Source organism: Tenrec ecaudatus, chromosome 3, assembly GCF_050624435.1.
Source record: "Tenrec ecaudatus isolate mTenEca1 chromosome 3, mTenEca1.hap1, whole genome shotgun sequence".
Taxonomy (NCBI): Eukaryota; Metazoa; Chordata; class Mammalia; order Afrosoricida; family Tenrecidae; genus Tenrec; species Tenrec ecaudatus.
In genome coordinates this window covers 219,276,779-219,301,870 of record NC_134532.1, presented here as the reverse complement: position 1 = coordinate 219,301,870, position 25,092 = coordinate 219,276,779, and the positions used below count along the sequence as shown (strand labels likewise).

At 59.1% G+C, this 25,092-nt stretch overlaps 1 protein-coding gene across 4 annotated transcripts in view; it reads right to left on the bottom strand.

Annotated features, from left to right (window-relative positions):
• Positions 1 to 24,164, bottom strand: part of RGS12 (regulator of G protein signaling 12) — a 61,463-nt gene extending 37,299 nt beyond the window's left edge. For 3 of the 4 annotated variants that reach the window (XM_075544640.1, XM_075544642.1, XM_075544643.1), the window contains exons 1-4: positions 24,025 to 24,164; positions 13,904 to 14,006; positions 11,536 to 13,334; positions 9,528 to 9,644 (exon numbers count right to left, since the gene is read on the bottom strand). In XM_075544640.1, the coding sequence (XP_075400755.1) occupies positions 9,528 to 9,644; positions 11,536 to 13,251 (1,833 nt within the window). In that variant the 5' untranslated portion in view covers positions 13,252 to 13,334; positions 13,904 to 14,006; positions 24,025 to 24,164. The remainder of the gene's footprint in view (positions 1 to 9,527; positions 9,645 to 11,535; positions 13,335 to 13,903; positions 14,007 to 24,024) is intronic. The other variant, XM_075544641.1, reaches the window with a different exon arrangement.
• Positions 24,165 to 25,092: the final 928 nt, after the last annotated feature.

Genomic DNA, 25,092 nt, shown 5'->3' with positions numbered 1-25,092 from the left:
ACTCCGGGGGCAGTTCTGCCCTATCCCACAGGGTCACTATGCTCGGACAGTGAGTTGGCTGGTTGGTTGCTCACCCCAAAGGCCTTCTCACTGCCTCCCTGACAGACCCTGCTGCCCAGGGCTCCTCTGTGGGACCACCCATGCAGGACCCTTGGCCAGCTCCAGTGGGGACCCCTGGACAATGTACTTGTGGGTACTGGGGATGCGGCTCAGAGCAGAGGAAGGGTCTCACAGCAGGGGGACCCTGCGACATGGTTCCCGGACAAGTCCTGGGGGCAGGGGCACCAACCAAAGGGCAAGGTGAAGACCTGCACCTGGTGTGTGGTGGGGGTCCCCCAAGATGTGGGGAGAGTGGGGAAGTAGACACAAACTTGGAAGTTGGGTCTCTGGGGATGCAGGGGGGGCCATGGGGCCATGCTGGGTACAGGGTCCCCCCAAAGATGTGGAGGCCATGGAGTCATGGTGGGTGTGGGATCCCAGGTGCAGGGACATGTGGCCACACTAGGTGAGGGGTCCCTGGAGATGTGAGGGGTCAGGTGATGAGTAGAAAGGAAGATTTGAGGGAGGAGGCCATGAACTAACCAGAAGAAGATGGGGAACCCCACATCCAGTGCTCCCCTGGGGGCTCAGCCAGAACAGGGATTTCCCGTAATACATTCAGGGACATGGTGCAGGGGGCATGAGACAGGGGACACAGGCAGAGGACATGGGGCAGGGGACAAGAGACAGAGGACATGGGCAGGAGGCATGGGCAGAGAAAATAGCAGGGGACATGGGGCAGGGGACAGCTGCCCTTGAGGACACACCCAGCATCATTAGTGACTAAGGACAAGGTGGCTGTGTTCACTGGGAGGGAGCAAGCACAAGCAGGCTGGCCATCTGTCTACTCATCCATCCGTCCTTCTATCAGCTGAACCTGCAGGCACCCCACACAGGCAGTCACTCTCTGGGAAGGTGCAGGTCAATGTGGTCTCTTCTGGGGGTGGCACCTCCCTTCCTGCCCTCTGTCCCCCACTCACAGCGGCCAGCCCTGTGGTGGGACCACCCTTTTCTCTGTCTGCTGGGGGCAGGTTGGGGAACCTGACAGACAGGAGGGGCCTGCCTGAGGCTGGAGGAGGCAGAAGCAGGGCTGGTCTGAGTCCTGATGCTGAGGGATGACAGGGCTGCTAGCCTTGTGCTTTGGGTGAGGAGAGGCCCTGGCTGCGGAATGGTCCTTGTTTGGGGCAAGGCTGAGAAGGCGAGGTTGGCAATGAACAGGGAGGAGCCTGGGGGGCAGACCCTGAGTGTTAGGGATGCTGGACCCCCAGATGAGGAACATGGGACCCCAGGAAAACTGAGCAAAGGGAAGCTGGGTGAGAGGGCAGGGCCCCCCCTGGGCAGGGTATGGAGCCCCAGAGATGAGGAACATGGGGACCCCAGATGAGGAAGGTGGGGGTCCCCAGGTGACCAGAGCAGAGGGAACCTGAGTGAGGCCCCACAGTCCGAGAGCAGAGGGGCTCAGGTTCCGGGGTCATAGAGACAAGATGTGTCCAGCAGGACTGGGGGGCCAGCCAAGGCCAGGGTGCAGGGTTCATGTCCATCCAAGGGATTATGTCAACCTGGAAGTCCCCACCCCACAGAGGGAAAAGCATGGCCTTGGCGCCCCCTCCTGTCCAGAGCCTGGCACTGCCCGCCCTGTGTGTGTGCACACCAGGTGGGAGCTGGCTACATGGGGTCCCCACTGGGCACGGGCAAGTGGACCTGGGACCCAGGGCCATGTTCTCAGTAAACCAGGGTGTCTGTGGGTCCCTGCATGTACCCAGAATGAGGGGTCAGCAGTGGGAACTCAGGGGGCAGGGGTCCCCCACCCCCTGGGTTCAGGTACTTCAAAATCCATGAGGTCACTTCTCCAGGCCACTCCAGCCCCTCCTCTCCACTTCTGGCACCAGCTGCCCCTGCAGGCCACCATCAGGCCTCAGGGCCAAGTGTCCACTCAGGTGTGTGCAGTCCTGACCGTCCCTCTGTGAGTGGCCCCCCAGGATGCCTCGGGAAGCCCATCAGCCTTTAGGACCAAGGCTGTATCCACTGAGAGAACCAAAAGGCCCAGCATGCCCCTCCTAGGAATCTCAGACTGGGATGGTGCTGGGGTGCACAGTAGCCCGCAGACAGGTGCCCTACCCCAAACCCAGGCCAGGGTAGGGCGTGTCCTTGCCCACCCCCTTGGAGACAAAAGGAGCAGAGGAGGACAGACAAGCATGCTGAGATCAGTGCCCAGGCCACCTGCAGCCAAGCAGCAGAAGCTGCAAAGAGAAGACGAGAGAGACAAAAACAGAGAGACCGAGAGAGAGAGACTGGGACCACGAGTGTCTCCCCTGCAGAGCCCAGACACACAGACGGCACCCGGTGGGGGGGGGGGATGTGGCCTTTGGTGGAAGCCTGCTGTGTGTGAGTTTCTGCCCCAAGAGGCACCACCATCACCGCACCCGCCCCAGCATCTCAGCAGCCCTCAGGGGACTCCTGCACATCTTCCTCTCTGCTGCCCACACCACACGCGCCCCCACGTGACTGGGAGCAGCATGGAGCCCATGCAAGTCTCAGCATTAGCCTGTGCGTCCACTTTCAAACAGCGACCTCCAGCCTCTGGCCTTTGGTGATGGAGCTCTGGTGAACCCAGAGGCGGGCTGGCGTCAGCTGTCCTCTCTGGAAAACAGCTGCTGCCCTCAGGCAGGGAGATGGAGGACAGCCCTAATTGCTCCTGGCTACTCTTCCTGCTTTAATGAGGCAGCCCTTCCAAACACTCAACAGCCTCCCTCCCGGTCCCTAAGATGCAGCAGCAGGAGTGCTCAATGCACCCGGTCCCTCAGGTGCAGCAGCAGGAGTGCTCAATGCACCCGGTCCCTAAGATGCAGCAGCAGGAGTGCTCAATGCACCCGGTCCCTAAGATGCAGCAGCAGGAGTGCTCGATGCCTCCCAGTCCCTAAGATGCAGCAGCAGGAGTGTTCAATGCACCCGGTCCCTCAGGTGCAGCAGCAGGAGTGCTCAATGCCTCCCAGTCCCTAAGATGCAGCAGCAGGAGTGCTCAATGCCTCCCGGTCCCTAAGATGCAGCAGCAGGAGTGCTCAATGCCTCCCAGTCCCTAAGATGCAGCAGCAGGAGTGCTCAATGCCTCCCGGTCCCTCAGGTGCAGCAGGAGTGCTCAATGCACCCGGTCCCTAAGATGCACCAGCAGGAGTGCTCAATGCCTCCCGGTCCCTCAGGTGCAGCAGGAGTGCTCAATGCACCCGGTCCCTAAGATGCACCAGCAGGAGTGCTCAATGCCTCCCGGTCCCTAAGATGCAGCAGGAGTGCTCAATGCCTCCCAGTCCCTAAGATGCAGCAGGAGTGCTCAATGCCTCCCGGTCCCTAAGATGCAGCAGCAGGAGTGCTCAATGCCACCCGGTCCCTAAGGCAGAATCCTAGATGTCATCCCATCTCGGTGGGGAGGGGAGAGCAGGCAAAGGGGGAAGCACCTGAGCTCACTCTCTCTTACACAGTTGCATGTGCATGCCACGCACACCAACACTCCCATGTGTACAGGCACACATGCCCACTCACACTCATAGGTGTGCACCCACACACAGACCATACACACGAGCGCACACCAACACATCCATGCCAGTGTGTGCACTCACACGTGTTCACATTTACACTCAGATGTGTGCAGATGCACTTCCATCCATACTTGTGCTTACACACCATGCACACACACACGTTCACACTCAGATGCTTGACAACAGGGGCGCTCAACACAGCTGGCTCAGACAGCTAAGAGGAGATGCCCCTCCAGCCTGGGCCGCCCCACTGTCCTGCAGCTCCCCTCCACCACTATCCGGCCCCCAGCTCCTCATTCTGGGCGCCTGTCAGGGAGCAGGACAGGGGGTTCCAAAGGGCAGCTGGAGAAGTGCCGTGTCATGATGAAATGTGCCACAACCCAGTGTTATCAAACCAAAAGGAAGAGATGCGCTCAGCTGATGTGAAACTGAAAGCACTCAAGAAAGACTCAGGTCTCGAGTTGCACGACTGATTCTGAGGGCAAATGGTTGAACGATGCAGGAAGCAGACAGAGAGGGTACACGGAGTCACTGGACCAAAAACGGATTGGCATGCAGCCCCTCAAGAGGGAGCGTTAAACCAAGAACCCATGGTGCTGGGGGAAGAAATGCAGGTCACACCACAGACATGAGCAAGAGACCAAGGCTCCCGGAAGTGACAAAACACCCAATGACGTAATTCAAGTGGCCGCTGAAGTCCTGAAGCACTCACTGGCCTGTGCCTGGCCAACTGCAGGAGGGAAAGCCTTATCGGTGTGCATTTCATTGGAAGGCGGCCCGGGGAGGACAGAGATTACCGGGCGACAGCATCACTATCACATGCAAGTGAAGTTTTGATGATGGTGAATTCAAACACCGAGGCAGCAGACGCTGCCAGGGAGCTGCCAGAAATTCAAGCCAGGTTCAGAAGAGGGCATGGGAGGAGGGCACCAGTTGAAGCTTGACTAAGAGCAGAGGGTGCCGGAGAGATGTCCACTTGTGTCTAAGGGGCTAGGCAGGGGCATGCCGCTGTGTGGGTCAGAAGAAACTGCGGGGAACTATGGGAAGAATGGGAATTCTAGGCCACTTCATGGTGCTCACACTGGGACCAAGAGAACAAGGGAGTACTCTGGAAAGCACGGAAAGTTACTGAAGATAAGGAAGGTTGTGTCCTGTTCCCAAACATCCTGGAAGCTTGGTGCCATGAAGAAGACCGTGGCCGCAAGGCTCACGAGCAGCCTGTGATGTGCAGAGGGCACAACCTTGCTTGCTGAATTGAGAGAGGGCGTGAAGCACCTGCCGATGAAGATCAAAGACCACGGCCTGCAGTGTGGCTTACCCCAAGTCCTCCCCACTGGACCAGCTGAGGACATCATGAAAAACTGAGACCAGCGTCGGCGAGGCTCTTGTACCCGGAGCCACAGTGCCCGGCGTGGGAGCAGCAGGCAAGAAACCAGACAGCGGACTGCACCAGGCGCAGCTGCTGCACCAGACTTCCGCAGCGGGTCCGAAAGCAGAGCTGTCACTGGGAGAACTCCGGGGCACGCGCCCCACGCCACGGTGTTTGCAGCTGCCCCAGACGCACGTGAAGGTTCGGCAGCGAAGATGGAAGACTGAGGAGCGGGTGCCTGTGACTGGTGCTGGCAGAGCTCGGGGCACAGACTGTGGGGCGAGCACATACATCTGTCCTAGAAGGAGCCCGACAAGGGTGCTCCTCAGAAGCTGGGGTCGCTGGCGAGCTTTCCTCTCACATGCTCCAGACACGTTGTTGTGGAAACCCGGGGCCAGAGAAAAGACAGCAGACTTGGAAAAGTAGACCGCCAGGGGGAAAGGAAGGCCCTCGATGAGATGGACTGACGCAGTGGCCGCAATAGAGAACTAAAATCAGGAACCAAGCGTGAAGACGGGACAGGCCTGGGCTATGCTTCATTGTGTTGTCGTGGGACCGTGGGGGCCAGAGAAGGCGGCGACAGACTGCTCTGACTTGATGCTGGTAAAGGAAAGCACGCCCGCCCTAACCTCCTCGAGGACACCGCGGCTCATCTGGACCCTCTGAATTTCCACGAAACCCCTGCAGTTAAATTAAGAAACCAACCCACCCCGTTGGAACTTTAATGAAAATCGCTTTGAATATACAGGGCAGTTTCTAACTATATACCCAATGGCTTTTGGTATCTTCTACCCAGCAGCCTTGTAAGCATGGCGGCTGATTTTCATAACTGGCCGACAGGTTATTCTTTGACTTCGGTGTGCTCACTATGGCCTCGGTTGGGAACGGTATTTTCATGTCCTCTGCAATCCTCTCTCCTTGCCCTGCTCCTCGCTGGGTCTGTGTTTGTCGCTTCCTTGCACAGAGAAGGACTCCCAGAGAGAGCTTAGCTGGCAATGGTAGCAGTCAGCCTCTTTCCCTGTGTTTGATCTCCTAGGAAAACTTTAAGTCCGCTATTTGCGTGCTCTGTGTTTTTTGTTTATTTGTTTGTTATCTTATGCCTTTATCAGATTAAAGACACGCCTTTAAATTCCTATGCTGCTAAACACTTTTTTATTGTTTTGTTTGCCATGAATGGGTTTTGTCAGATGCCTTTCCTGTTTCTATTGAGATGACGGATGGTGCATCGCCTGCCTTCTGTTAAAATCACACTGGTTTACGTCCAGCTGCCACGAGACACAATGCGTCACATATGGGAGTCTCCTAACCATATTTATCAAAGAGCGTGGCGTGTTCCTCCCTCCTAACGCCCTGGTCAGATTTCAAGGTCAAGGTCATAAGGGCCTGATAAATCTCCTTGGAAAGTGATCCTTCTTCTCTTATTCTCTTTCTATGGGAAGGTGATGTTGTTTCTTCTTTAAATACTGATGACTGATGAGATAGTTCATTGTGCCAGCCTGGCCCATCCACACAAGTGGGTTAATTGAAGGGTGGAGAGATACATGGCTCGGTGAGCCTCGCCTTTCTTGTCTCTAGCTCTTTAATCATCGGACCAGTGTGCAGATGCCTTGCTTGGTCTTTTCCTCAATTTAAAGGGCACACTACCTGTGGGACGCCTGTGGATTGTGTCGCTGTAAGTTGAGGTCCCTTTAAGACCACACAATTGAAATTTACATCTCCAGAGCTGAGGACTGACAGTTGGTGACCTGGCTGACAGTTGGTGACCTGCCTTGCTGTTTGCTGCCTGTGCTGGGATAGCCTAGCTCTCTCTCTCTATAGATGACTTCCTGGCAGCCCTCAGGACTTGAAGGCGGCCCTCACAGGAGTGAGTCGCACTGAGCCATTTGTACTGCTTTATAATTTAACTGTTCATTTCTTGTATTATATATCTATTTATCTGTACATAACTTAAAAGTTCATTTATTGTGTTATATATCTAACTATATATATATATAAATAAAATTATCAGCAATCTGGTTTAGCTCTCTAGAGACCCCTGTCTAACACAACTGATTTGACATTTTGGTCACTGTAAAAGGCACAGATGTCCTCTTCCACCTCTCTGATGGCTGTATGAGATCACTCCATCAAGCCTTTGCTATTTGTTCTCATATAAAAGTTAATGCTCTCCCAACATATTTGTACTGTTACAGAATCCTTTAAGGGCCCCAAGGGCCCAGTTCTAGGTGCTGGGCTGCTGTCCACAGGGGAAAGAGGGGGCTGTCCACCCAGGAAAAGAACTGTCTGCCGTCAGAAACCCACAGGGCCAGTGCCACCCTGCCCCAGGGGTGGCTGAGAGCCAGAACTACTTGGTGGCAGGGAGTGAGCGGACAGGGTCCCTGAAGGAGTCCAGCTGGTGCCAAGGGGTCAGCATACAGCGACGAACCAAAAAGGGCAACGGCCAAAATGGCCCAAGGCCGGTTCCCAGTCAGTCAACTGACTGTCCAGTGTGAGCCTCAGGCGGATGTCCAGGGAGATGGCAACCAGCACTTCAGCCACATGCTCTGTGTGAGGAACGGGGCGGCAGCCTGAGCGGGGCCGAGGGCCCCACTGGCTGATCGGGGCCATGGACAGTGGAGGCTGCACGGTCAGGAAGAACGGGGGCTGACTCTCGGGAGGCACCAGCGTAGTTGGCATCACATAGATGCACAGACAGTGTCCCATGTACTGCCTGTGTGCACCACAACTGGGGCGAAGGGCCTGTGAGCAGCCGTCTGAGCCCCAACTCCCGGCTCTCCAGGCCAGAAGAAAGAAGAGGGGTAAGTGCCCAAGACTCATGGAAACAACTTGTCCCATGGATGACTGGACCACATGAACCTCAGTCTCCACAGCACAGCCTAAGACCAGAAGAACTGGACTGTGCCCGATGGCCACCACCCACTGCGATGAACGGGGCAGGGGAACACACTCCACAGGAGGTGCTGGAGAAGGTGGGAGAGAAATGGGGAACAAAGCGCAAGATCCCACAGAGACGGGGCTTGCTGATCAGACAGGGACCAGTGGGGCCCCTGAGACCCTGGCCCTCGGTGGCCCTTCAGGGCTGGGACTGAACACATCCCATGGGTGAAAAGTGACGTGCCCAGCTGAACCACAGCCAAGACTGTTTGGGGAACAATGACACTGGGGAGGCCTGGGCCCCTAGAGCCATCAACCATCTGAGATCAAGAGGGCAGCACTGATCCGAGGACAGAGGTCAGTAGTTAGGAAGGGAGGGGGAAAGGAACCAGGAAGCACAACAAGAGGTGAGGGTCCGTGTGGGGATAACCACTGTGCTGAATGGAAAACTGACCTGTCTGCCAGCCGCCACCCAACTCACAGGAAAAACTAGAAACAAAAGGACAAAGCAATCGGTTGCACTCGCACAGGACCAGCCCTCTCTGTCTGGCCAGTAAAGCCCCACAGTGGGCCAGGTCTGGGTGCCGACTGCTAGGCCCTCATGGGGCCATTCACCAACTGGAACCTGGCTCCCCGCAGGGCTAGGCTGCAGAACAGGAGCCACAGTGGCGCCATGACCAGCACAGCAGTATGCCCACCTCTGCTGCCCAATGTCTCTGACAGAGACTGGCCATCGGTCCAGCCCTGCTCAAAGCAGGGGATGGCGCATGCCCGAGGACCCCCTCCCAAGCTGCCTGCAGCCCTGCCAAGTAGCAGTGTGGAGACCCACCAACTCTGAGCACCCAGAATGCTGGCTGGGTGGCCTGTGGCAAAGGTAAGGAAGACATGCTGACAGTGGTCAGGGCTGTGCGTTGTGGGCACTGACAACCTGGAGGGCATCAAGGACCAGTGTCCAGGCCCTGCTGGAGGAGGCGGCTAATGAGAAGATGGCTCATGCCCTTTCACCCTGGTTCACTCATGTGCAGCTCAGTCCCCGCAGAGGGAACAGGGACAGGGGAGGGCTGGACCCAGGCAGGGTAGCCACTATAGGTGAGGACATGACAGTGACAGAACATGCTGTGAGCCACAGGACCATCCTCACAGCGTTTGTGAGACTGGACCCAATGCCCAGCAAGCAACTGCGTGCCGACGGCAGTTGGGCACAGATGGAGAAGCCAAAGAACTGTGCCCTCCAGCCCATGCCTGCTCGCAGTGGCCCTGGAGGACAGAGCAGAGCTGCCCAGAGGGTCTCAGAGGTGAGACATCTTTACAGAAGCAGAGGGCCTCATCTTTCTCCTGCAGGGCAGCCGAGGGGGCTTGAACCTGCAACCTCTCGGTGAGCAGCCCGTGCTTAACCTACAGTGCCACCAGAGCTCCCGGCACATGGAGATGAACATTAACATCATGGTGATGGTTGTGGTCCCGCCAAACCAAACCCAGTCCGTTCTGTCCCTGGGTGACCGTGTGCTCAACAGCAGAAATGCCCCCACAGTACCTGGTGGTCGGGTCACCAGGCTTCAGACTCTAGGTTAGTGGTTCATGGTCAAGGGTGCAGTGCTCGGACACGCAGGTTCGTGTGAGTGGAGGGGAGGGGCCGGGGATGCAGAGGAGACCACAGATGCACGGGGAGGGCGGGTTTTCATGTTAAAAACTCAAGGAATCATGAAAATCGTTACCTCCAGGTCATCCAGGGATCGTGTGATACTGAACCTCTTGGCTCTGGCAGAAGCCCTCCGGGCAGGGGTCCGCTGCGAAGTGTGGGCCAACCCGGAGCCACAGCCCGGCTTCAGACCCTAAACACAGGGGAATGACGTCAGGCCCCACCTCTTGGGGAGCCAGCGCTTAACCACTGCACCACCAGGAGCCTCCATCCTTAGTGAGGCTGCTCACACACAGCAAAGGGTGAGACGCGGATTCCAATAACAGCCTGCAGAGATGGGGCGGAGGCGCTTCCTGAACGCAGAGGCTTTTCTGGACCTTCCAGACCCGTCCTCCAGCTGCCCCACCTCCCCCATGCCCTGGGGAAGAATGCAGGTGACAGCGACCCCTGCGGGCAGACGCTGGCTGGTCTCTAATGCACTGGTCTTTGGACCTGCCCAAGCCAGCTGAGAAGAGGGGGTGGCATACACAGCCCACTCGGCCACCACACACCAACGGGGACCTCGCCTGCCACCTCTTGTCTTCTCAGGGCCAAGAAGGCGGCAGAGGGACTCGGGGGAGGGGAGGCTCCAACACAAACGGCCAGTGAAGGGCAGGAACGTGAGGGATAGAGCAGTCTTCAGGTGTCTTCACACACCCCTGGGCCCCAGTAAGGTGACCAGACGTCCCGCTTTGGGGGGGACAGTCCTGATTTTTAACAATTTTTCCTGCATCCTGACGCGTTTTTTAAAAGTCCCGATCTTTGGAAAGAATGCACGACAAGCGAGGGTATACGGTTTCCAGCTGCCATGTGGCTATTTCGCCAGGATATGAGTTTTATCAATGGTGTCCCGCTTTGCCAGTGTTAAAATCTGGTCACCTTAGCCCCAGTCCCTCACTCAGACCTCAGGCCCCAACTCACACAACCTGACCCACACAGAGGGGCGGGCCTACACAGCCCCCAACCCTGGCCCCAGCCCCCATTAACATGCCTCAGCTGCTATATCCTGGCCCCCTTGCCCAGGCCTGGCCCAGCCCCTTGCCCCCATGTACTAGCCCCCTGGCCCACCACTGGTCCCTTTGCCTGGGCCACACATCGAAGCCCCTGTATCCCGGCACATAGCCCCTAGCACACACACCTGACATCCCAGTCCCTGAGGCCCCTGATGTCCTAACACCTCAGGCCCAACAACCTCTTACATTCTGGGCCCCACACCCAATCCTCATGTCCCCCAGCCCCACAGTCTATACCCAGGTCTCAACACCTGGGCCCTAACGCCCCAGGCTCCACAAACTCACATCCCGAGCCCCACACCCAGTGCCCTGGTACTCTGGGCCCCAACCCAGTGCCCTTGCTCCAGTCCCCCTGGGCCAGCAGAACAGGGGGGCCTTCCTTTCCCAGCCACAGCATTGTTTCCTACGACCCCACCCCCACCCCCGCTGCCCCTCACAAAGGCTCTCAGTAACCATGCCGAGCCCAGGGCCCCAGGGACGCTGCCACCCACCCACCTCTCCAAGGGTGGCCACCAGCTGAGGCTGGTGGGCTCTGCTGAGTGAGGAGCCAGTGCTTCTGAGAGAAGGGGCTTTGCTACAGGATGGGACCTGGGCACAGCAAGCGACAGTCCTGTCCTATGGGGACCAACCCATGCAGCCACCAACGGGGCCTCAGACGGCACCAGCCGGCCCCAGAGACGGAAACAACTGGGTGGCGGGCACTACAAACGGGGTACCCACACTTCACCCGGACAACGCCTCCACGCAAAGGTCATCACTGTGGGGGCGGGGCTTGTGAGGGGCCTGTTGCCAAACACCACACCAATCTGTCCACCCGCAGCAGCAGCAATGGCGACCAGGGAGCATCCCCTAGGGCCGCGCCGTAGCCCCGTCTCTAAAGGGGGGTCCTGGGGGGGACCCGGACCAGCTTTGTGGAGGGCCAGCCCTCCCACACCGCCCCCCCTCCGGCCCCGTGGCGACATGGGCGTAGGGGTGGCCAGGGCTGTGGGCCAGCTCTCGCCTTCTGGCCGGTCGGCTAACAGCGGGGCTCACCTTGGTGTCGTCTCTCGTCTTCCGGCTGTGGCGGTGGGGGCCAAAGATGTGCGCCGCGCCCAAGGCCTTCCGCGGCCAATCGCTCTTGGGCGGGAGGCTGCCCTCCATGCGGTAGCGGTCGGCCGGGATCTTGCTCATGGGCGGGGGCAGCGTGCCGCAGTTGACGCTGGACCAGCCATCGGTGGAGTCGGTGTAGGACTCCTGGTCGCTGGCGTGGCCACACTGCCAGCCGTGCAGGACGTGCGCCGGGAACCAGCGCTGGGGGGCGCCCCGCGCGGCGGGGGGCGGGACTGAGCCGCGGCGGGCGGCCTGCGGGGGCTCCCCGCGGGGCCGGGCCCCGTCCCGGAACCTGTCGCTCTGCTGAGGGCCCTCCAAGGGCCCACCCCCCTCCTGCTCCTGGCCGAAGGTGCCGTTCCAGGGGGGTGCCCAGGCGTGGGGGGCGGCGGTCGGCGGCGGGGGGCCGTGCTTGCTGGAGCCACCCCCCAGGTCCAGCACCAGGACGCGCGCGCTCTTCTCCTCCTGGTGGAAGTTCCCAATGCCGCTGTCACTGCTGGTGCTGGCGTGGTGCGGGGCGTCCGCATCGGCCTCCAGAAAAGCGCGCGCGCGCACACCCTCCATCAGCTCGCCCATGTCCCTGTACAGGACGGAGATGAACTGCAGGACCGGCAGCGACGAGGCCGGGAACTCCAGGCAGCCGCCCGAGTCCGGGTCCGCCGTGCACGCCAGCCCGAAGCGGCGCGCGATGCCCTGGTGCACGCGGTGGCTGGACAGGTCTGCGTCGACCATGAAGACGTGGCAGGAGGTGCGCAGGGCACCCGCGTCGTCGCCGTCGCCGTCGCCGGCCTGCATGGTGACGAGCCCAAAGAAACGGCGATCGTCAGGGCACAGGGCGCTGAAGGCCAGCTTCTCGGCGGGGTACTCGGCCAGCACGCCGGCGCGGTCACTGCACAGCCGCACGCCGTCCTGCAGGATCTCCATGGAGACCAGCGAGTGGATCCTCTGCTCGGCGCGCAGGCGCCGCAGGCAGCCCCGAATGGCCTGCAGACTGTCCTGCTCAAGGTTGGAGCTGGTGGACGGCAGCTCGATGGAGCCGAGGTAGCCCACCACCATGGCCACATTCAGGATGCTCGCGTCCAGCCCAGCCTCGGCCGGCTCCTCCCGGAGGACCTTGGCTACCTCCTCGTGGGAGAGGGCACTGGGACTGGGGCTGGGGTCCGCGCGCGCAGCCGCTGGCTCCGACAGAGGCCGCTGCTTGGCCATCGTGGGCTCTGGGGGGACGGAGCACAGAGCAGGGCTCTCCAAGATCATGCTGAGAATGCCCCCGGACTGCATCTCTGCGACCACCCGCTCTGCGCGGTTGATGCCCAGCGCCTTGGAGTCCAGCTTGGGTTTCAGCCATCCCTTGCCCTCCTCATCACTGGAGCAAGGCTCCAGGTGGCCGGCGCCCTCGGCCACCACCATGTGCAGGACGCCTGAGCACTTCCCGATCAGCTTGACCACGTCCTCGTGCGAGGCCTTCTTCACTGCGATCTCGTTAACTGCCAGGATCTGGTCTCCGGCCCGCAGGCCCACCAGGTCGGCGGGGCCACCCCGCATGACGCAGCTGAGCACGCAGGGCGCCTGGCCTGCCAGCGTGAAGCCGTAACCCGCGCGGCCCCTCGCCACCTCCACACTGCGGGTCCGCCGACGCCCCCCTGGCTCCCCATTCCTATGCATCTTGCCACGCCACCGCCGACTCAATGCCCAGCGACATGTTGGGTCAGGCTGCGGGGCCCATGCCCAGCAAGTGCAGTGCTGCCCTAGGGAGGAAGGAGAGAAGGCTGTGGTAAGTCAGTCCCGGTGGCTGGTCAACCCGCCAACTCGCCAGCATGCCCATGGAAAGCCAATGTTGGTGCAAGTCTTGGGAGAACGGCCACAGCCGCCCCCACCCCATCCCTACCCCCACCCCATCTCCCAAGACCCTCACAGTGCAGCACCTCAGTGACCACAGGTCCCAAGAGCCCCAAGCCCTGACCTGAGAGCTTTCTGACACTGCCCCATCTGTCTTAGGGGAGGAGGCAGTTCTGGAGGCCCTGACACTAGACCCTTGGGGTTCAGGGAGACAGACCCAATAGCAGGCAAACCCAGACTCTGTGCTGATCACAAGCCCCCACCCCATACCACCCACCAGAATGGTGCCAGGAAAAGGAGCCCCCACATGGCTTCCTCTTCTGCAGCCTTGCCTCAGCCAATCCACATGGGACATCTGAGACCACCTCCATCTACCCCACGGACACCCCGCACACAGCTCAGCTGGAGCCACCCAAGCCAGCCGAGAGCCCCATGCTGCTTCGCCCACCATGAGTTACCCAGGTCCAGCTTCACTAACCATCCACGGTGTGGCTGTAACAGGAAAGAAGTCTGTGTCAGGTTCCGAGGTCAGGCCGAGATCGATGTGACAGGACATCACACATGACAAAACCAAGCGGTCACTTAAAAGATGGGAAGGAAAGACAGACCTACTGCAGTGGGCCGAGCTCCGCTGGGGCGCTCGCTCATCAACAGAACTAAGGGGCTTCGGGACATTTTCCAGAGCTACACAGAGGCCGTGGGCCCAGAGGAGGCACCCCGATAGGAGGAGCTGCCTCCAAGCATCTCTGATCCTGAACTGCAGCCGCTAACATCTCTGATAAACACCACAGGTGTGAGTGCAGAACTGCATCCTGGGCATTTCTGATCCTGGACCGTGACTGCTAACGTCCCCGATAAACACTGTGTGAGTGCTTATGCTGGAGCAAACGCAGCAGAGAGGGAAAGTGTCCTGGGTGACATGGCTGGGGTCAGAGTTGGTGAAGAGGTTGGTGGGTGAAGGCACGCCTGACCTCCAGCTCCCAGGAGTCTGCCTCAGGTTGATGTGGGTGCTGACCCTCCTCCCCTGGAGTCTGAAATGGTCAGATGTTACCCCCACATCAATTTTACGCTGTATGTCAGGGTATGCCTCACCATACTTATCCAACCCATATGCTGAGCACATCATCAGAGAAACGCACTTAGGTGAAGAAGAATGAGGCGTCCGGATTGAGGAAGCTGATGAACAACCTGTGGTGTGCAGATGACAAAGCCGTGTTTGCGGAAAGGGGGAGGGCTTGAAGCCCTTGCTGACGAAGAGCAAGGATCGCAGCCTTCAGTGTGAGCGACGACTGAATGTCAGGAAGGCCAAATCCCCACAACCGACCAAGGAGGAATACCACGAGAAGCAGACGAGACTGATCAATAGCGCCAACCACACAGAGAGCGCCAACCAACACAGAGAGCGCCATCCAACACAAAGAGCGCCATACCACACAGAGAGCGCCATCCATGGCACTGAATTCTACATGGAGAAGCTGCATTGGAGAAGGTTTTGTTGTGCATATTTTTGCCACAATTTAAAAAAATAATTAAACAAATAACGAGTACAAGGAAGAAGAAAGTATTCTGGAGCAACAAGTCATCTAAAATCGATGGCGAGGAGGGCATAGGAGGCCTGGTAGGGTGTGATCAAGGGCAATGTAACCGAGAGGAATTGCTGAAACCCAAATGAAGGCTGAGCATGATAGTGGGACAAGAGGAAAGTCAAAGGAAATAGAGGAAAGAACTAGGAGGCAAAGGGCATTTATAGAGGTCTAAATACAGGCATGTACACATGTAAATATATTCATATATGACTGTGGGTAAATAGATCTATGTGCATAATTTATAGGTTTAGTATGAAGGTAGCAAATGGACATTTGGCCCTTACTCAAGTACTCCCTCAGTGCAAGAACACTTTGTTTTATTAAACTGGCATTCCATGATGCGCACCTTCCCGACAAGATCGCGGAAGACAAAGCGAGTGCATAAGTAAATGTGGTGAAGAAAGCTGATGGTGCCCTGCTATCAAAAGATATAGTGCCTGGGGTCTTTAAGGCTTGAAGACAAACTAGCAGCCCTCTAGCTGAGAAGTAACAAAGCCCCCATGGAAGAAGCACACCAGACTGTGTGATCATGAGGTGTCGATGGGATCAGGTTTCAGGCATCAAAGAACAAAAGTCATCTTATTGTGAACGAAGGGGAGTGCAGAGTGGAGACCCAAAGCCCATCTTTAGGCAACTAGACATCCCCTTACAGAACGGTTGTGCAGAGATGAGCCAGTCAGGGTGCAGTACAGCACTGATGAAACATACAACTTTCCTCTAGTTCTTTAATGCTTCCTTCCCCCACCCCTCACTATCATAACCCCAATTCTCCCTTACAAATCCGGCTAGACCAGAGCATGTACACGGGTACAGATAAGAGCTGGACACACGGAATCCAGGACAGATAACCCCTCAGGGCCAATCATGAGAGTAGCGATACGAGGAGGGTAAGGGAAAGGTGGAGGGAGAAAGGGGAAACCGATCACAATGATCGACATATAACCCTCTCCCTGGGGGACAGACAACAGAAAAGTGGGTGAAGGGAGACATCTGTCAGTGTAAGACATGAAAAAATAATAATTTCTAAATTATCAAGGGTTTATGAGGGAGGGAGAGTGGGAGAGGAAAGGAGGGAGAAATATGAGGAGGTGATACCAAGGGCTCAAGTAGAGAGAAAATGTTTTGAGAATGATGATGGCAACAAATGTACAAATGTGCTTGACACAATGGGTGGATGGATGGTTTGTGATAAGAGTTGTACAAGCCCCCAATAAAATGATTTAACAAACAAACAAAGAAAATGTTCTAAGATTGATTGTGGTGAGGTGACTGAACTCTGGAATTGTGTAATAGGTGGGCGAAGTGACCCTAAAACTATTGTAAAGCGCTCAGCTTGACGTCGACAAGGGCTTCATTTGCCGTGGGTCCACGGTCCTTACCATGAGGCAGCACCAGATCACATAGTGGATGCACTTGCACTGGTTGGCGCTCTCGCGCTGAGTGCTCGAGAGCACAGACGTCGAGCACAAGAGCCCAGCCAGGGGGGTTCTCCCTCGCCTCCGCGCACGTGACAGCCCGGCATTGAACAAGGGAGACTGGAGGGGAATGGATGGGTGTGCACCATGGTGCTGGAGCAGAACACTGAAGGACCGACGGATCTGTCCTGGAAAAAGTGCCGCCTTGGGGTGTATACACTGTTGCTAATGCTTTGGAAAAGTATACCATGCCAAGCTAAAAGGTTGATCATGTACTATACACTAAGTAGGTACTTTGCTATGTTTTCTTTTTCATGAACATTGGTGACTGAATGATGTGCCCTACACTTCGCAAACTCTGTATAACTATAACAATGAGAAAAACGCTCAAGTCACTGAAGTTATGTTGTATATTTATGTCTTGAAACACAAAGACTACTTTATTGTTATTGTAATTATGTGCCTTTGAAATCATTTCCCGTAAATGCAGATAGTTGTAATTTGCTTGCTTGTTTAAAATAAATAATTGTTGGTATTGAAAAAAAAAAAGTGCCGCCAGGACTTTGCATATGTAGCCCCGAAGGGCATCTTGCTTGGTAAAACAGAGGACGATGAATAAGAGATGGACGGACACAGTGGGCTCAGGGACAGGCACACTTGTGAGGACGGGGCAGGACGGGGTGCTTCCGTGTTCAACGATGGGTGGCTACGGGTCAGAGCCGACGCCCCAGCAGCGAAGGACCCCAAGCCTTCCCACCTGTCGCCACGGCTTGTCAGTGAACAGTATGGACAGCCGTGGCACCGTCGGTGAGCCTCAGGGGAGACGGGGCACGCCCCACCCCCACTGTAGGAGCAACACCGTGAAGGGCGGGTGTTAAACACCAGACCAGGCTCCCAGTGTGTTGCCCTGGGAGGGGCCTAGAACCAAGCTGCCCCTCGGTTCCCGGCATGGGCAGAGCACCTCCGATCCACCTCCTTTTGCAGAAGCAGAAACCGAGGTTTGGAAAGAAGTGCTTTGCACCCTGCTGGCCCCACCCCCACCCAAGTCACAGAGCTCTGCACAGACTCGGCCAGCCCTGATGCCAGGCCGAAGCACATCTAGGGTGGCACATGCTGTCTTGTCATGTCCCCTCCCCTTCAAGGTCCAACTGTGGCCAATGGTCCCCAGGCTGCCTTCCCGACCACAGGGACCATGCAGCCCTCAGCCCAAAGGCAGGCACATCCGATAGGCAGGGCCCTCATGCATCTGGGCCCATGCAGCCAGCAGAGAGAGGTGCCATGGCGAGAGAGGGAGACCAGGGGGAACTGCCCACCCAAGTCACCTGGGGGAGTGCTGTGCAGAAGCCACACAGCAAGACTTGAACCCAGGTCTCCTGGCTCCAGACTGCAACGAGGCAACTACAGAGGGCTGTGTCTGCCCCCAGTCCCCAGGCAAGTACCCCCCAGCCTGGCCCCATGACTGAGGGATCTACCTACCAGCAGACCTGCCCGCCTCTTGCCCTCCATCGTCTCTGTCAGCGCCCCTGCACACCCATGGATGCCAGCACCCTGAATGACAAGGAGGCAGGGCTCAGGGTGGGACCCAGGCCAGTTGGCCACACTGGGCATACTCAGGTTACTGCGGCCAGTGCCCACAGCTTGCCCTAAGGAAGGGCCCGAATGTGCCGGCCCATGCCCCAGAGTTCCCATCCGTGCCTCCTTCTGAGACGTCCACTTCCAGCAGGGGTTCCCACAGGGGGCACTGCCCTTCAGCTGTGTTGTCCCGCAGAGGGGCCCTGTGAGGAGCGGGGGTCAGACACAGGTACGCCCAGCACCTTCTGAGCTGCCTGAACCAGCCCAGGATACAAACTCCATCATCCCTCACCCAACCCTGCCACCCCTCTCCAGAGCGGCGAGCAAGGGAGCCCCCAGAAACGCCTCTGCCCCAACAGGACAGGCAGCGCCCTGGTGGGCTCGAGTCCCTGGGGTACCCAGGGGGGCTGCCTGGGGCATGTTGGGAGCACCAGCCCCTGTGGGGGCTGGGGTTAAAAGAAAGTAACTCAACAACAAAACCAAACTCACTGACATGCAGTCCATTCTGACGTACAGCAACCCTGCAGAGCAGCGTAGTGCTGCCCCTGGGTTCCTGAGACTGCAGCTCTTCCAGGGAGCAGAAAGCCTCCTCTTTGCAAAGCCCATTGGAAAAGTACGAGACGTTTTCAGACGAGACCAATGACTGGGCTAGGAGTACGTGATGGCTGTCACCTGTTGCCAAGCCAGGTGGTAAAGAATCCAAAGTGCCCAATTCAATTCTGCAACAGGACACAGGAGAGGGAGCCACAGCCATGTCACTGAGACCACAGAGCAGCCCTGGCTGCTCCCCGTCAGCATGTCCCAGGGTCAGGGCCATCTGTGTGCAGGGTCAGGGTCTGGGTCAGGGTTGTGTGTGCAGGGTCAGGGTGTGGGTCAGGGCCGTGTGTGTGCAGGGTCAGAGTTTGGGTCAGGGCCGTGTGTGTGCAGGGTCAGGGTCTGGGTCAGGGTTGTGTGTGTGCAGGGTCAGGGCCGTGTGTGTGCAGGGTCAGGGTTGTGTGTGTGCAGGGTCAGGGTTGTGTGTGTGCAGGGTCAGGGTGTTGGTCAGGGCCGTGTGTGTGCAGGGTCAGGGTCTGGGTCAGGGTTGTGTGTGTGCAGGGTCAGGGTCTGGGTCAGGGTTGTGTGTGTGCAGGGTCAGGGTCTGGGTCAGGGCTGTGTGTGTGCAGGGTCAGGGTCAGGGTTGTGTGTGTGCAGGGTCAGGGTCTGGGTCAGGGTTGTGTGTGCAGGGTCAGGGTTGTGTGTGCAGGGTCAGGGTCTGGGTCAGGGTTGTGTGTGTGCAGGGTCAGGGTCTGGGTCAGCGCCGTGCTATACATGGTCTTCACAGGCTCGAGGTGTCCACTGGGGAGGTGTCCAGGTTCCCTGGGGAAATGCACAGCTCAGCACCTGGTCCCCATCCCCCGAGGCCACAGCCCAGCCTACACAGGGTCCAGAGGGGCGTGTCCCAAGGCCGACCCCAGGTGTTCCAGAGCCGGGAAGACAGAGACCTGGGCAGGGGGAGTACCAATGTCCCCAGAGGAAAGGGCCGGAGCAGTGGCTCTGAGGCAGGGGATAGAGCTCTCCTCTATCCCCGGCAGGAGATGAGAGTCCACAGACGAAATGTCCCTGGAGTGACGCCCTTCCTGTCCCTTATCACAGGACAGACCTCATACAACATTCATGGCCCGGGGTCTGAGACAGAAGCCAACCACAATAACTGCTCTGCCCCTGGCGGCCAACATGTCCGCCAGCCAGGGACCCCAGAGGACCCAGCCACCACCCACCCCACCTCCACTCTTACCTGATAGCACCATGGGCACACCCTCCTGCCAGCCAGTCCCACCTCTGGGCTGCTTCCCATGGAAGCAAATGTTAGTTCCCTCATCCTGGAAACAGCAGCTAAACCCGCCCAGCCCCTCCCCCTAACTCCACTGGGCTCACTTCTGTCCACGGGCTTTATATCTGTGCACAGGGCGGGGTCTCCAGGGGCAGAGGCAGCAGCTGAGGGTGCAGGGCGCCCAATCCGACCCTCAGACTACACAACAAACTATTTCCTGTGTGTCTCAAATTCTGCAGAGACGCACAGGGACAGGTCAAAGAGCACCACCACCCAAGATGCCATTGCCGGCCCCACACACAACATAAGAGAACACTGCCCGTCCTTCGCCGTCCTCACCACCGCTGCTGCGTCTGAGCCCATCGTGTCAGCCCACCTTGTCCAGGGCCTTCCTCCTTTTCACTGCCCCTCCACTCTACCAAGCACATTGTCCTTCCCCAGGAATTGGTCTCTCCTCACGACACATCCAAAGTATGTGAAACAAAGTCTTGCCATCTTGCCTCTATGGAGCATCCAAGACGAACGTGTTCCTTCTCTGGGATTCTAGAATTCTATACCCAGCTAAACTAAGGTTATCTGAAGAGTCAAGATGTTTTGAAAGCCACAGGGGTGGGGGACTCCCAGTCCTAGTGCCCCCACCCCATCCCACTCTCAGGCTTGAGGGTACACACTCAGCACCACAAGGGTACGCCACATCCGAGAAGGAGGGGCCTGGGGTTCAGGGAGTGCGAGGACAGGGTCTAGCATTCACTGAGGCCAGAGCAGAGGACACAGGCACCCATGACTCCGACAACCACCTCAAAGGGAACGGAGCAGATGACAAGCCACAAGAAATGAAACTCACGTGTTGCTGCAGCACCTCCATGTGAAAACGACCAACTGACCAATGAAGACGGGGGTAAAGGCCCTGGATACACAGGCCCCAAGGGAGAATAGGACAGCGTTGGCTGGTTTGGCAGCCCGGGGCTCTAAGAAGCATGTGCCCCGAAAGCCCTCTCCTAGCTCCCAGCACCTCCCAGACCGCCTGGCCATAGCTGACTCTGTCGTCCTCCCCTGGTGAAGACTCCTTCAGGCTCTGGTAAAGTGATGCACAACCACCAAGTCAATGGCGACCCACAGTGACCCCCAGGACAGGGCTGAGCCGAGACTGGAACTCTTGACAGAGCAGAGAGCCTCCTCTCCCTCCCAGGGACCAGCTGGTGGTTTCAAACTGCCGAAGGGCCACTTTTGGTCAAGTGGAGGGTCAGTGAAGAGGGCAGAGCCCGCAGGAGGGGAACAGCGGCTGCAGTAACAGCACCAACATCAGAGGATGGTGGAGGGGCAGGACACATGGTGCCTCCACCTGCTGTGGAGTCGGGCAGGATCACACGCGCCGCTGCCCTGCAGAGCCCCGTGGAGGTGCCCCAGTGTGTCTCTTGAAGAGTGCGTCGTCTTGTCTTTCTCACACAGAGCAGCTGGTCGGTGGTTCCAGCCGGGGACCTGGCCTTGAGCAGCCCGACGCAGAGCCATGAGGCCACCAGGGCTCCTCCGGGGCTCCTTTCAGATGGGATGAAGATCACCCCCACCCCACATTCCAGTCCCAGTAGCGTGGTGGTTACTGCTGGGCTTCAATCCCCGAGGTCAACAGTTTGAGACCACTAACCTCAGGGGACAAACCCAGGATGGAGAAACAGATACCAGCAGTGGGTGAGCGTGCGTGTGGAATGTGTGTGCATGCATTGGTGTGTGCCTGGTTTATGGTGTGTATGCATGCATGTGTACATGCTGTGTGTGCTATGTGTGTGCGTAGTATGTATGTATAGTGTGTTGTATGTGTGTAGTGTGTGCGTGTGTGATCAAATGGATTGAGATGCAGGCACATCTTGGGTCACCTGGGGGGCTCATGCAGGGTGGGGGTCTTTATAAGGGTAGGAGTGGGGGAAGGGAGGTGGCAGGACTCAGGGCCACGTGGGGAAGGAGGGCAGCCCCCAGGTGCTGGGGAGCACGAAGAGATGCCTCACCCCCCAGCTCCCAGAGGAGTGGAGCCCCAGAGGGCGACCTGGGTTTCTCCCAGGGGGCCATTCAGACTGTAGAGCTCATTTCTGCTGTGACTCACAATGACTACAGTGAGCGAAGAGCCACTGACCATGGCGGGGTCAGACACTGACTACACCACAGGCCCCAGGGATCCACACATCTGTGTCTGTCCCTCAAGAAGCCCAGCCAGAGCGCTCCTTAGAGCGAGACTTGGTCTCACGTACTTTGGGCATGTGGTCAGGAGAGACCAGTCCCTGGAGAAGGACATCGTGCTGGGTAAAGTGGAGGGTGGGGAGAGAGAAGAAGGTCCTCCAGGAGATGAGAGGAATGGACACAGAGGCTGCAACAACGCCTCAAACTTAACAATTGTGAGGCTGGCGCAGGACCAGGTAGTGTTTTGTCTGTTGTACATGGGGAGGGGGTCACTTTGAGTAGGACCACAACAGAAGGGACTGAGTGAGGACAGGTCACCCACAACCGGGGAGCAGAGGAGGAGGCAAGTGAGAACCAACCAGGACCGCAGGGGCAGGGACAGCACAACCAGGGGACAGCGGGGTCAGGGGATAGCATGGGCAGGGGACAACACAGACAGGGGACAGCAGGGGTAGACGCCTCTGGAAAGGCTAGCCTGGAGTGTCCCAGGCTGAAAGAGAGGTGAGTGCAGGGCAGCCAAGCCTTGATCCCACCTCTGCTGTGTGAGTGGCCGGCAGAAGTGGGCACATGTCCAACAGGGTGAGGGCAGCTCTGGGAGTTGGGAGCCCAAGCCGCATGACCAGACTCCATGGGTTCAAATCCTGGCTCTGCCACTTAGGCCTGTGTGGCCCAGGACACCTACCTCCTTCAGCTTCTGTGCTTGTCCTCTACCCAGTGAAACGGGGACACAGGTGTCCCTAACGAGCCCAGAGGCAGGGTCAGAGACTAGCACTCTGGCTATTCCAGCCCTGCAGACACACGCAGGGGGCCTGCTCACCACACAGTGGACGTGGGATCCCAGCCTCCGGCCAGCCCCTGGCCTCCTCCGCCACCCCCTCTACCATGGGACCCCGCTGAAGCGCATCCAACTTGCCCACCCCCCAGCACTGGACACAGTTCAAGCCTCTTGGGTGAAGTGAGCCACTTCTGGGGGAAAGAGATGCCCACGTGACTCCATCTCCAAACTTGGTGTTCAGACACAGGCCCCTGCTTCAAACCCCACTGTCTGCCAGGGCTCAAGTTTCAGGATTCTTGGCACAATGGGCCCCACCCTGCGTTTCCGCAGCCTCTGCCCTCCCCATCCCGAGGCTGTCCACCCACGGCCATGGCCATGCGCTACAGGGTACATACAACTCCCTTAAGGGGGAGCCTGTGGATGGGCTGCTAACAGGGAGGAGACCCAGGCAGCCGGCGCCCATGACAACCACAGGATGCGGGCATCAACAATAATCCGTATGGTAGGACGACTCTGGCTTGTCCTCCAAGGCCTCTTCCAGGCAGACCGCCGGCCCCCCTGCTGGGCCCCAAGGCCACCTGTAAACCCACCTGACACAGGCCGGGTGCCTGCTTCAGGACCCCCAGCCCCCTGGCCGCCCCCCAGGCTCACACCACCAACTGCCTGCTGCAGGAACTTTAAGAGTTAGGGGCAGGGAGTGAACCCAAACAAAGCATCTCTTGTTAAGTACCCACAGGACGCCCTCGGCGCGGCCATCAGTCACGGCGCCGGACACCCCCAGCCTGGCCTGTGGGTGCGGACCCCTCCCGGCCCGCCTCATCCCCTGCCAGGGCTCGGGGGGGGGGGGAGGACCCAAAGATGACTCCAACAGGGGGGTCTATGCAGGGGGGCGGGTTTGCAGGGGGGATCCCGCGTTGGAGGGGGTCCGTGCAGGGGGGCGGGCCAGACAGAGGGGCGATCTGTGCAGAGGAGGCTGGAGCTAGGAGGGGGGACCCTGCGGGGGGTGTGGAAGGGGAGGGCTGTGGACTGGAGGTCGGCTCCTGCGGAGGCCGCGGCCCGGGGCCAGCGCCCGAGTGGAGCCTGGAACAAAAGGAGCCTGCCAGAGGGCTAGCGGGGCGGGAAGCGACTGGGGGGGACCCGGGGCCCCGCGATCCACCCCCTCCCCATCGCACCCTGCCCCGCCCCCGCCCGGCGTCTGCCGGGATCGCGAGCGCCACAAAGAAGAAAGAAAGCGCGCGTGAGGCGGCCGACCCGCGCCAACCCAACACCTACCGGCCGCCGCTCACCGCGCCGCCAGCCGCCCGCCGCGCGCCGGGCCCGGCCCCGCCAACGGTCGCTGTGAGACTCTCCGGGCCCAGAGCGGGGGAGGGGCGGGGCGGCGGGGGCGGGGCCGAGGGGAGGGGCGATGGTCTGTGGGCGGGGTCTGATGTGGGGGCAGGGCTTTTGAAGGGAGATGGAGAGACGGAGCAGCGAAGGGGCGTGCCTATGGGGACGGGGTGGGGCCTGTGGAGTGGAGCCGGAGCGAGGCAGGATGGGGAGGGAGGGGGCGGGACTTCCCGAAGGCGGAGGGGTGGGACGAGACCTCCAAAGAGTTTCTGGACCCCGCGCCCCGGGGAAGGGGGCGGGGCCTCCTCGGGTAGGCGGGGAGGGGCGGGGCCTGAAAGGACCGGATGGAGCCTCCATAGGCGGAACGGGCCAGGGCGGGGCCTCCTGAGGACCGGGGGCGGGACTTCCGCTGCCTACGCGAGGGGGCGGCGGCCGGCGCGCTCCGGTTGGGGCGAGCGCTGCGAGCGAGCCCTCTGTCCTCGTCCCGGAGACGCCCGCGTGCCCGCCTTGCCCGACGCTACCATGCGCCGCTCAGCCAGCGGGCCGGGCCGGAGGGCGAGCCGGCCAGCATCCTCTGTCCCCGGCGGCCTGAGCCCGCGCCTACACTCAGAGCCCCGCCAGGTTGCGCACCGGTGTCTTCTGCCCGGGGCCCCGCCTCCCACGGCCCTGACCCCACCCCCGCCTGACCCGCGCTCTACCTGACCCCATCCTCTCCTGACCCCTCACCCCTCTTGATCCTGTTCCCCACCGTCTCCAGCCCTAGCACCCGCGCTGCCCTTGCCCCTCTCTAGCCTGGCCCCGCGAGCTCCAACCCCCCTCTTCCAGCCCTGAGGCTGTGGAGCCCAAGACAGGTGACAGCCCATATCTCTGCCGGCTGCTTCGCCTGCCACCCTTGGTCCACCCAGCCCATCCCCACGCCCCCATTCTGCCTGTCCCTGGGGTCCCAGGCCACTGTGACGGTCACTGGAGCCATATTTCACCCAGGGTGTTTAGGTTAAGGTTAGGATGGGAATT